Source organism: Triticum aestivum, chromosome 3B, assembly GCF_018294505.1.
Source record: "Triticum aestivum cultivar Chinese Spring chromosome 3B, IWGSC CS RefSeq v2.1, whole genome shotgun sequence".
Taxonomy (NCBI): domain Eukaryota; kingdom Viridiplantae; phylum Streptophyta; class Magnoliopsida; order Poales; family Poaceae; genus Triticum; species Triticum aestivum.
In genome coordinates this window covers 834956040-834968864 of record NC_057801.1, presented here as the reverse complement: position 1 = coordinate 834968864, position 12825 = coordinate 834956040, and the positions used below count along the sequence as shown (strand labels likewise).

General features: G+C 43.4%; 1 protein-coding gene across 1 annotated transcript; it reads right to left on the bottom strand.

Moving 5' to 3' along the window:
• Positions 1-1104: 1104 nt before the first annotated feature.
• Positions 1105-6878, bottom strand: LOC123068081 (uncharacterized). The gene is made up of 10 exons (XM_044490577.1): positions 6810-6878; positions 4632-4802; positions 4293-4545; positions 3813-4032; positions 3613-3733; positions 3148-3351; positions 2935-3000; positions 2200-2829; positions 1321-1998; positions 1105-1188 (listed from the first exon to the last, which is right to left on the bottom strand). Exons 1-10 carry the CDS (start codon positions 6876-6878, stop codon positions 1105-1107), a joined length of 2496 nt encoding a protein of 831 aa, XP_044346512.1.
• Positions 6879-12825: the final 5947 nt, after the last annotated feature.

Sequence of the window (12825 nt, the reverse complement as noted above, 5' to 3'; positions counted from 1 at the left end):
GTTCGTTATGTGGAGCGAGGGACTCGTGGAGGCATGCTTTATTATCTTGCCCAATGGCTGCCAGCGTATGGGCACTAGCTGATGAGGCCATCCTGGACCAAATGAGCCGTTTTGACACCGTTAATGTCAAGGGCTGGCTGTTTGACATGAAGGGAGCTTTGTCAAGTGATTTGTTTGTCGGCATGACGACCACTTTATGGGCTATATGGGCGGCAAGAAGAAAGGCGATCTATGAAGATATATTTCAGAGCCCATACTCCACTCATTGTTTTGTCAATTCCTTCCTCAATGATATCCAACTTGTCAAGCAACCAGAGATGAGAATAGTGCCACCAGTGCATGTGAGGCCAACTGGTTGGATTAAACCACCCCCAGGATTGATGAAAGTAAATGTTGATGCGGCCACTATGACAAGATCAAAATTTGGGGCAGTTGCTGCGGTTTGCAGGAATGGAGAGGGCTTGTATCTTGGTGCTTCGGCTATAGTCTTTAATGGGATTTGTGACCCAGCCACCCTCGAGGCTTTGGCAGTACGGGAAGCAATGGCACTTGCAGAAGATCTCCATATACATGCAATACACGTTGCCACAGACTGCAAAAGCGTGGTGGAAGATATCAAGCAAAAGAACAGTCCGAACTATGGGGCTATTATCCGTGAGATAGTTGATTATTCTCGTAGTTTTCTTTCATGCAATTTTGTGCATGAGTTTAGGAGCTCGAATGTCGAGGTCTAGCGAAGCATGTTTTGAGACTAGGGATCGGCCGCCATGTTTGGTTGGGCAACCCTAGTGACCTTCAGTTCGTCCCTGTAAACATTGTGACGTTTTGAATAAAAAGCTTCATGGATTGTCTCAAAAAAAAAACTGCATATTAAACCTTGCTCAAAAAACTGCATATTAAATGATGGAGATGGTAGCACAGAAGACATCAGTTCCAAACAGTTCCTGAAACGTAACGTCCTTCAGTTATTACGGATCCAAAATAGAAAATTCCCTTTGCTGTTGTGCCTAAATGGAATGGAATGGATAGAAACTACTTGAGTTGTGTTTTGGCTGATAATGATCCCCATTTGTTACGCCTGAATGGCAGTGTAGCCATGTTCGCCTACTCGTTTGCTTCCCTTGCAGTTGAACAAACTGTATTTTTCACCGCAAAACACATAACTGTCCTACGTCCTACATTGCCTTCCTGAAACGTCAATTAGAAGAAAACGGGTTAACACGCAGGCAAAACTTATTACCAGTACAAAATGGAAAAACAAAGGAACCGAAGGGGATTTAAGTCTTACTTGTTGGCTCAGGTAAATCTTTTATTACAAACGTGCTCAATCTTTTGCCAGTTTGGATGTCCGACTGTTTGGCAGGACTCTATGAAGTCATCATCCAAGTATGCTAGACGAAGCCCCTCGAGAGACTGGGGCAATGTTGGAAGCGAACGGATATTCGGGCATGAACTAACCACCAGTTCCCTGAGCGATGTGAGGTGCTCCATATTTCCTGGTAAGGCGTACCAGCTGCAGTTCCAAAGCTTTAGCACATGAAGATGTGGGAAACACTCAACAAGCTGAGGAGCAGGCCCCAGTTGTCCCCAATCCCACAACACAAGTTCTTGCAGGCCACCGTTCTGCTTACCCACCATCCAATCTGGGTACCTCGTACCGTGATAGTTCCATATTTCCAGTTTTTCAAGTCCTAAGGGAGGGCACAGGCCCTCAAGTACCTCTGCTTCAACTTCTGGACTGCACCGATCCTTTTTCAAAAATAACCTATCAGCACTACCATGCCACCGCAGTTCCAGTTTCGTGAGCCGTTCCTTGGCAGCTAGATTGGCTTCAAGAGCTTCCTCCTTGCTTCTAACATCTTCAAGGCCTTTGATGCACAGGCAGCCACGAAGCTTGTTTAGATCCCTCAGCTGTTTTATCTTGTACCCTTGTTTGTTGCTTACTTCGAAGTCTCCGAGTGTCTGGAGTGATATCAACCCGCCTATGTTAGGAAGTTGCTTGTTGTAGAAGTAACAGATTATGTACCGCAAGTTGACATGGTCACCAAAGTTAAACTCCCCAATATTGCCTTCACCGAAATCTAGGAGCTGGATATGCTGAAGTTTATTTATTGTGCTTGGTAAAATTACCCTTCTACGGTCGCCTATCCTAAAAGCAAGATAGCGTAGGCGCTTTAGCTGACTAATGGATTCTGGGACCGAGAACTTGTTGCATACCTTGGTCTTGATTGCAACATGTTCCTGGCTGAAAGCAATCGCAAGCACCCGCAATTTCAGCAGCCTCTTGCATATACTCTCAATCACTCTTTCCTCAACTATTGTATCCTCTTCAACACCATAAACAATGAGAGTGCACAAATTTTCCAATCCAAGGATCTTCCCGGTAATCAACTCTGTATCATATTTCTCAACAAAGAGATGCTGGACATCTCGAGGGACATCTCCGTTCCATCCTTCTTCTCCCTGGCAATCTGCATTTTCGATTCTGAAGCAATTTCGAGCGACCTTGTCTAATAAACCATGCACCACATCATGAATTGTGAAACAACCAATCTTATCCCAAGAATGTTGTGGTTGTAGAAATGAGCATGACACTAACTCTTGAATGTATCCCTCAGCCACATCTTCCATGTCCTCTGTTGCACAACTGGTCTTTACAAACCCTTGCGCTATCCACAAAGCGACTAACTGATTCCTTCTCAACTTGCATCTTCTAGGGAAAATACTGCAGTATTCTAAGCATCGTCTGATATCTGGATTAAGCAGTTGATAGCTCAGCCAAATAGAACGCATCGTCTCATTCAATATGTGAACCTTTGCATTCAACATCTCTAGCTTTGCAGTATTTTTCCAAAAACTGTTATATGGGCTTGTCTCTGTCACTGTAACTTCAATGGCATTCTCCTGAACATGCTTCCTCAGAGAGGGACTCACCTCTGAGCTTGCCTCTCCTGCTGTGTTAGGCGTATCTGGACGAAGTTCATTTGGAGCATGTTCAGCCTATACAAGTAACAAATGGACATATCATCTCATTCGCTTGTTCGAAGCAACAAAAGTGTAAATCGAGGTGTACATAAGTTCTCAAGATTAAGTTTTGTGGGAGGGATGACACAAGAGTGACCGTACCTGCTGTGAGAGTGACCATACTAGGTGTGAAGTAATCACACCAGTTTCGATATATCTGTCGATAGTTTCTGTTTCAGCAAGTCTATTGATTACATATTGCATATCTGGTCTGTTTGCCGGGTTGAAGTTGGTGCACTCTATTCCTATCTCAGCACATACTCGAACCTGTTCCAGCTGTACATCTCTACGTGATTTCTCCATCACGTTACTCCAACTTCCAACAACCTACAAATTGAATTTGTGAGTTATGAAAAGAAGCCCCATCGTTTTAAATGTGAAATTAAAGTATGTAGTACTGCATACAAGCCCCATATATGCTGTTAACAGCTTACAAAAAACCACATCAACTGAGACTTCCAACTAACAGTAAAATTCACCTTGTTTTTTCTCAAATATCAGAACAAACCAGGTATCAGTTCAATAATGAAAGATGCATCCAAGTTCAATAATGAAAGATGCATTCAATATGATACAAATTGTTCTTACATTGTCAACGGCGTGGTACCCCTTCTTCCCGGTGAGTATCTCTGTGATTATTACACCAAGACTGTAGATATCAAACTGGTACGTGATTTCACCGTTACCAAATTCTGGTGCCAAATATCCCCTGTATTAAAATATATTAGTATAACTCTTAGTAGTGGGACTAAAGTTTGAACTTTGAAGAGGATTAGCAAACTTAGAACGTTCCACCTATCTTCACAGTAATAACCCGGCTTTGCATTTCATCAAAGCACCTTGATAGACCGAAATCAGCAATTTTTGCCACAAAATTATCATCCAACAATATATTCGCGGGCTTTAGATCTAAGTGGACAATATTTTGCTGATGAAGATGGTGCAACCCTTGACAAACTCCTTTAATAATACGATACCTGTCCCTCCACTGAAGTCCGCTAGATGAATCTACGAAGGGAAAATGATAAACGAAGTTCAGTATTATGTGACATATCTCAAGTCTTCTTGTTCAGAGTGTACAAATAGTATACGACACGGTGAGTACTACTCCCTCCGTCCCATAATATAAGAGTGTTTTTGACACTAGTGCAGTGTCAAAAACGTTCTTATAGTACGTGACGAAGGGAGTATATGGATACTGAACCACACAATCTTCAACAATGGAAATAAAGGTAAAAAGAAACTTTGTACGTGCTACATGATCCTACCAGTGATATACTCATGCAGACTCCCTTTAGGAAGATATTCGAAGCAAAGCAATCTTTGTTGTACATCCGCCATGACGAATTTTCCATCGTACTTCTCCATACTCCCTTGCGTGTCAGCACAATATCCCAGAAACCGTACTACATTTTTGTGCTTCACTATCATCAGACATTGAACTTCTCGCTGGAACTCCTTCTCGTACATATACGTATTGGACATCCTCTTCACGGCCACAGTCCTGTTCTCAAGCTTTCCCTGCAGCGCAGAGATGCGTTATGAGCAACAACTTCAGCTTTCAGATGAACTTTCATTGAGACCAGGGCAGCTCAAAGTTAATGTACCTGATAAACCACCGCAAATCCACCTCTGCCAATTTCCTGCTCATCAGAGAAATCACCTGTGATTTCTTGAAGGAGCGACAGTGGCAGAGCCTTGGGCTCTGCCGTTTCATCACATAGCATGCACTCCAGGTCCCTTGGTGTAGTACCACTAGAACGACGATCTATTTGCAGCTACACGCCGGGGTACCCTGAAACAAGAACAAGTGCGCATCATTTGGGATAATCATGCGAATCATGAATACACAATGCACACTCCTCTGTTTTTTGCAACAGAAAGCAGCAACAGTTCTATTGATTCAGATCTTGTTTGGACTTTGGGTACTAAAGCTGATTACGTCCATCCAGATGAGCAGGGGATTTGAACTCAAATGTCCTCTAACAAAGACACACTAATTAAACTGGATCCAGGCATGGACATGAATTGTTTGCTTGTCAGAATTGCTTGCATGATGAGCAATTCAGAGCCGTGTTGTGGAGAGAGCAAGAGAGACCTTGCTTTCATTCTCTTTATAGGAAAGAGAACTTGGAACTCTCAAGTACTAGACTACTATATGCAATTATTGACATTTCTCTAATAGCCCAAGAGCCTCTCACATGCATCACCCACACACTGCAAACATTATTGTTACTGTTCTTTTGCAGTCATTATTATTACTGTTACTAAGAGGGCATTTCCAAGAAGATTTCCAACCTTTTTCAAAAAATAAATCCTTGCAAGCTGCTCTGAGGAATGTGAGCAGCTCAACTCACTATGACTGTCCCGCTGTGAGGAGTAAACTGGAATGAACATAAATGTTTCGTTATGGAAAGCATAGTGACGAACAAATAAGATGTGTACTACTGCAGCCCAGCAGCATACAGTTTCTGAGCTTCCTGATTAAGGTGTCAGTGTACACTAGTCAATTGTTTGCTTAAATTTATAATCCGTGGCAATATGATCGTAATGATATACATGAGGAAAGGTCAAACACTTATGTGTTCCAAGATGTTGGCTTCAAACGTGTGCTGCAACCTATGCGTAACAATGTTATCAAGATTGATCATGTGTTTGCTGTACACAAGGAGCCTTTCAAGACTGCCCTGAAACCGAGGACGGTTTCACTTGAAGCGGGACAAGATGATGCGTCACCCTAGGTAATATTGTTGTTCCATCATTGGTGCCAAATAAGATACCTTCAAAACAAGATACTTATACTGAAGGAAATACTTTAAAAATATATTGTGCCTCCTTTACGTCAAAGGAAGGTGTTGCATTCAACAAATCAAAGAGGTATATTAGACTCCATGCCCTGCTCACGTAATATCCAAGGAAGGCAAAAGCCGACCATTTTATTCGGGGATCCAGGTATTGGTGAGATGCCCATTGAGCTAATTCCTTAACATGAAGTGGAGCATTGCTTTAGAACTCCATGTAATACGAGGCTTATACCATCTAGGGCAGCATGAAATTATCATCTGTCTACGGTTTCATATTGTTGGAGAGCTTAATTAAGGAAACATAGGTTTTGTAGAGGAAACCACGTGTGCCAATAAACACATAGATATCCTATTTTAGTGGGAGTCTTTTTGGTAGAATATAGGAATAAAATAATGGGATCGTTGTGATCCGTAGTAGTCAAGTTTATTATATGTTATCTTTTAGTCGGCAACCTAGGTCACCTTATATAACGGGGAGGTTTCAGCCATTGTGAGGAGGTTTTTAGTTGGTCCAGAAAAATATTCAGAAAAGGCATGTTATGATTGGTGCATATCTGTGTGCCATGATTTGGTTCGTTGATTGCATGTTTTCATGCGACTTGATTCCCGGGACACTAACTTTGCTTCGATTCTTCATCAACAAGGGTCGTCCCGATCTTTGTGTTTTACTGGTTTACTGGTTGTTGGGGTGCTCTTTGCTTTTCTGGCTCTTTTGAATGTGTTAGGATGTGCTTGTACGAGTCAAGGACTTTGTATTATTTCGTGATTCAAATACAAGTATACTTTCTTAAAGAAAAAGTATATATACCGCTTATAGTAACAATGCAGGGAAAAAAAACTTCGTTATGTTATGTTCTTACTTGGCCGTGATACGGTTCGTGCGTGAATTAATTGCCCAGAAAACAGATCAAATATCGTACGATCTTAAGCTAGGAGTAATAATAATAATAAAAAAGAAAAAGAATCACGATCTTCCTCTACCTGTACGCAGATGGCCGCCGCGAGTTTCCTGCAGAAAACGAGACGCGTGGACGACACGGGCACAGCCATGGCGACGATGGCGATGGTACCGCAGCAGTGCTGGTCGCACACGCTCCCTGACGACCTCCTGGCCGTCGTCTACCACATGGTCGCCTCCCCACTCGGCCGTGCACGCTTCGCCGCCGTCTGCTGGTCCTGGCGCGCCGTCACGCACGCGGTGCCTCCCGTGCCAGTGCTCCCGTGGCTTCTCCTATCGAAGGGTCGTCCGTGCAACCCATGTCCATCTTTTGAAAATTGTACTAGGTGAATGCCCGTGCGTTGCACGGGGCACACATAAGGCAGGGGAATCAATTGGCGTTGGTTTTCTATAGGAGTGGTTTCAATAGAAAACCAACATGAGGAGGACATGAAGAAAAAAAATCAAATCGCACGGGTGAATATATCAGGTTACCCAAGATTGATCCAAATTTACTACTGCATTACATGATTTTCAAATTATTTTAAGCAGGTTGCAAGTTGCAAAGCTTCTTTTGACTATGCAACTCTACTCTCCCCCATTCACAAAATTTATTGCAAGAAATAAAATCTAACATATAATGAAATAATGATCAGAAATTTGAGTGGAATCTTAGATAAGAAGCTAACTGATAAAGTACATTTGCTTTCACAAAGAACTGAACTACTCATGCAAGAAATAATGCACATTAACTGAACTATCTTGTTTTCATCCAACGTCAGGAATAAGCATGGACTACTCAAGATCCCAAACACCGTCACTAAAGGATAATAGAATATCTGGTTTTGCATCCGACATCGGGATTAAGCATGGACTTCTCATAATCCAAAACACCATCACTAAAGGATTTAGAATAATAATCCAAGCTTTTCATGACCGAGCTCTCACAGTTTGTTTACCTTGGCAGAGGCGTTTGGTAAATACTCGAGGACTAATCCTGTACATGACATTTATGTGGCATCACCGTCAATAATGAATTCTTATGCCTGAAATCATCCTTGCAAATTATTAAAAAGATACAAAGTGTATATAAATACAGTGAAGGAAGCTAGATCCTGGAATATCCAGAACTAAATAATAGTACTTAGTAACCTTGTGATCCTTTTACATAGAAAACCTTTCGAAAACACCAGAGGATTTAGAATGGTTACTCCTTTTTCGTCATAGCTTCTGAAAAGAGTTTGAGAAAGAGTTAAAACAGAGAAACCCACTTGGATTTTTTTTGTCAATTTTCAGAAATTGGCCAGTGGAACGGATTTTGGGTTTTTGAAAAGTTTATACTATACTGAAAAACATCATTGGTCTGTCGAGATAACTATTAATGACATGAATCAAGCGGCCACCAAAACTATGAACTATTCAATGCCATTATCAGAAAATAAATTCCATTAGACAGTACATCATGAAAAAATGCAGTTGAAGTGGTCCACTTTCCAGATGATCTTTCCTGCATTCCTGCAGTAATACAACATGAACAGTGACTGAAGATTCCAAAAAAAAAGGAGAGAAAGTAAATGTGAAAGATCTTGTATGAAAACGTCATGTGGTACTTTCGTTCTTCCGTAAACATGTTTCAAGATTGTCCTGTCAACCATACCAACGACATTGGAACCTGGTCTGGTGTCTCCCCTTACCTACCAAATTCAGCAAGCACAAGTATGAAGAGTGACTTATCTGTAGAATCAGTACCAGATGGCACCCTAGGGGAGTATAAGACAAACAGGTGAGACTCAAACACACACACATCATGTCACAATATTCCTGTACGCTTCAGGGAGAGTCTCAAAGGGAAACAATTATGGGTTAGCCTCCATAAGAACTGTTGCACTTTGGTTAACATGGTATCTCCCAGTTTCTTTTCTCAGCGATGCTTGTTACCGAGTTGTCATTTGTTGTGGGGGATAGTGACATGGGTAGACGAACCTACAAAGGGCGAGATTGCTTGGAAATTCAAATGGCATCAGCAGCACCTACTCCCAAGTGAAAATAAGCTGGATGTTGATCAGGTAGAGGTTGATGCAGGTGACGTCGTCGCCATCGACGCCCTACCGCAGTAGCTTCTTGCCGTATCGCGAGTTGCCACACCCCACCTCAACGACCTACAGGCTGCGGCACAACAAGCAACATATATGTTCAGAAATCAGGAGTCCATCACGAGATTGACCTCAAGAATGGGGGAAGAGGCAGGGGAGCATGAACTGGGAAGGGGAGGGAGAAGAACAGGGCGTGGCCGGCTGCCGCATCGACTCCATGTCCACGTGACGATACGAGCCCGGTGGCGGCAACCTCTGGAGGACATGAACTCTCGCCCACGCCCTCCTCGACGCTGCAAAATAGGTTCGTGCGGCAGCGGCGATTCCTTGGGCGTCGCACAACGATGACAGGAGCGCGCGTCCTCCTGTCGTTCGCCAGATCGGGGGCTTGTGGCGGCGGTCAGATTAGTGGGATAAGGCAGGGGAATCAATTGGCATCGGTTTTCTAGGAGTGGTTTCCATGAAAAAACAGTGGGGAGGACGTGAAGAAAAAAAATCAATCACGCGGGTGCGGGAGTGCTTGACGAAACTAACGACGTAAGAGGGGATACGGAACCTTACGGTTCTTTTAGGTAGTAGAGATTCTCCCAGGCGCCAACCTCGGGTGACTGTATCCTCGCCGCCATGACACTCAGCTGCGGCGTTGCCCTCTGTAGACTTGGTTGCACCGAGGGTGGATGGACGATACAAGGATCTCCATCGGGAAACCTTGCCGACATCACCTTCTACAACGGCGATCTCTATGCCCTATACTATCAAGGGGTACTCGTCAAGTTTGAGATTGGCGTGAACAAGGACGGTGTGCCCATGATCACTGCTGCCCATCCGTTGGTGGTCAACCATCCTAGCAGTATAGACTATGTCAAAGATTACCACATATTCGATATGAATGGAAAGCTTGCTCTAGCCTTCAAGACCACATGGTCTATAAGCTCGGAGCCTTTCTTCAAGGTGTTCCAGCTTGTTGACATCCATGATAACAGATCCAAGGCACAGTAGAAGCACAAGTGGCTAGAGGTCACAAATTTGGATGACTACCCCTTATTTTTAGGGAAGACATTCTCTAAGGTGGTGCACGTGCCAGCGGATACACATTGCAACATAAAGAGAAACCGCATATACTACACCCGTCAATCCATCATGGTTGCTTAGATAAACACGGTATCATCCCTAGAAGCGCCGTATTCTTGGCAACCTGGAATGACAGCGACCACCAGATATACTACATGGAAGATGACATGAAGAAAGACGTGGCTGGTGATGGCCTGAAGAGGATCAGGTCGACAGAATACTTCATGAAGGGTAGTACTAGTACAAATGGTGGCATGTGGGTTGTGCCTCCGGACATATAGCTAGCCCTAGTCTGGACTCTCTGGCTTTAGTGTATTGAGCTGTCTACTGTCTACAAATATCGCGCTCACAAGTAATGAGTCTATTAAGGAATAATCTGCATCATTAGCTTCCTTAACCTTTCGTCCTTTCTTAGATTGTCAGTGTTTTTCTTAAGTATCGTAAGGAGTTATAGGAGTAGTATTTTCATTCCTTGTTATAGAAAAACAGCAGTCTTGGAGGATTGATCAGTGAGGTACGAGCTTTGTCAAGAGATAGCGGGCTTGCTGGATTGCTGTTCATGGATAAATGTTACAGTAGAAAGCTCACATGATTGACTGAATGTGGTTTTTTTGTTGTGACAAAGGCACAAAGCCAAGTGTTAAGGAGACGTACTAGGCTGGCTACAGTCTTTCAATAGTAGAGCTCTCAACTCAGTGGGGACGTCAGCAAGAAGCACGAGATGACCAGATCCCCATGCTTCCTTGCATGCACAGCCAATTCGTGAGACAACTTGTTACTGCTCCTTCACACTTGGGAGCAGTCAGACTCAATGCAGAGAGGGCCTTGTTAGACTCGCCTCAGCCTCCTCAACTTCCTGACAATGAAACAAACTCCTGCAGACTGACAGCGCAACATTCCATCATGATTCCTGACAACTATTCCGTGTTGGAGTAAACCACGTTACGAGCGTGTGTGTGCTTCTGGCAGTAGTGCGTGCGTGCGCGTAGTGGTAGTTGTTCGGCTGTTAGCAGCGGCCGGCCGCGTTGTGGGCGAGGCCAGCGGATCGCTCGCATGCAGCTAGGCAGGAAGCGTGGGCGCTGCGTCTCCAGGGCTTACAAAGCCGCATGTATTCTGTTTGAGTTTGTGGTATGCTGAAAGAAAAAGGGCGTTTGAGCGCTGGGGCGTTGAAGCGCCGGGGCGTTAGTCGCCAGGAAAAAAGTGCTTCGTCTACCTCCAGTCCGGCGTGAGAGAGAGCTAGTCTAGAGCGGCAACAACATTCCGACACTACAACTTGAATGGCCTGCGTCTTTGATGAATGATGCGTCTGCATTTAGTTTTCATACCCCTGCACTCGGTGGTGACTGGTGGTGACCATTGATTGGCCACATCAGAATCATCATCATGCTCTGAGCTTTTGCATTGTAGGATCCGTGTCCTCGGGGTCTCCCTCCAGTGGAGCACATCACGAAGTTTTTTCAAACGGTAACAGATTCTTTACCATCCTCATGTACACAAGTGTTTTTTTAGGAGTGACACAGCAAGACTCTTCTGAGTATTTTTATTAAATTTTCAAACAAGAATACCACATAAAATAAAATAAACAAGAGAAACAAAGAAAGAAACGGCTATACACAAGAAAAGAAAAGCTAAGATGCCCTAGGGGGAAGAAGAAGAAGAAAATACAATACAACAGCAAGGACCAAAGGCCCGTGAGGGGAGCTATCTAAAAGCTTCAGCCTAGGCTTCAAAGGTTGAATAGTCCTTCCTTGTAGCTGCTCTGTATTTAAGCCATCTGATCTCCTCCTTGAAACGTTGTCGACATCTGTAAAGACTAGGGGTGATGCCATTGAAGATGACACAATTCCTGGTAAGCCAAATAGCCCAAGAGGCCAGAAATACAATTTCTAGGCTGAAAGGAACCCCTAGTAAAGTCTTTAAGTGAGCAATTTCATCCTGAATTCCAGTGAAAGTCGGAGACCAACTTCGAATGAGACAAGTACAACAGAGCTTAGCAAACGAGCAGTGGAAAAAGAGGTGATCCCTGGTTTCGAGATTCTGCATGCCACACATAACACAAGAGTATTTGGGTAGACACAAGGTCTTTCTTTGAAGTATAGCAGGAGTGTTGAGCCTATTGTCACTACTGGGAAAAGACTGATAGTTGGGCTCGCATTAGTGGCGGGCGAAGTCTAGCTCCTAGCAGGACGCAAAGACATGCCCGCTGCTTCGTTAATTAACTCAAGAAGAAGCGGCTGCTTCCGGATTTATCTGACATACTTGCACATAAATAAGTAGTGTTGAATATTCTCGGCTCCCACCTTACAAACCAGGCAATGAGTTTGGGTCATCACATGTCTGTTCGTCAACATAAACAAGCATGGTAGGATTCCATGTAATACTTCCACGGGAAAATTTTCATTTTACCGGGAACCATCATTTTCCAAATTGCCGGCCAAATAGAGTTTGGGTTTACCTGTCCTTGTACATTCTCCATAAACAAACGATGACCAAATATATGATTCCATTCCCTGTGATAAGCTGAGCGGAAAGAAAAAGTCCTACACTTAGTGTAATGCCATGACACAAAGCCATTGATACCAAGTACATTTAGTGTGCTCTGCAGTATGTAGTCCAGGGGCGGACCTAGAACAAAAACTTCCCGGGGTCCATGTGCACGCCATAAATGATGGATACTAAGCAATAATACACACAAAAGCAACCCACCAAATACCTTAAAATGTCCAATAATAATAAAATAATTATCAAAATGAAGTGTTCCCTTGAAATTCTTGTTGATTGTGTAAAATTAAACAATAAAACATAAGATCTCCAAACAATAGGAACAAATATGATCAGGCAACATGAATTCCCTCATAATTCGCTGATTATTGTCATCACAAGTGCACAAGGAGTT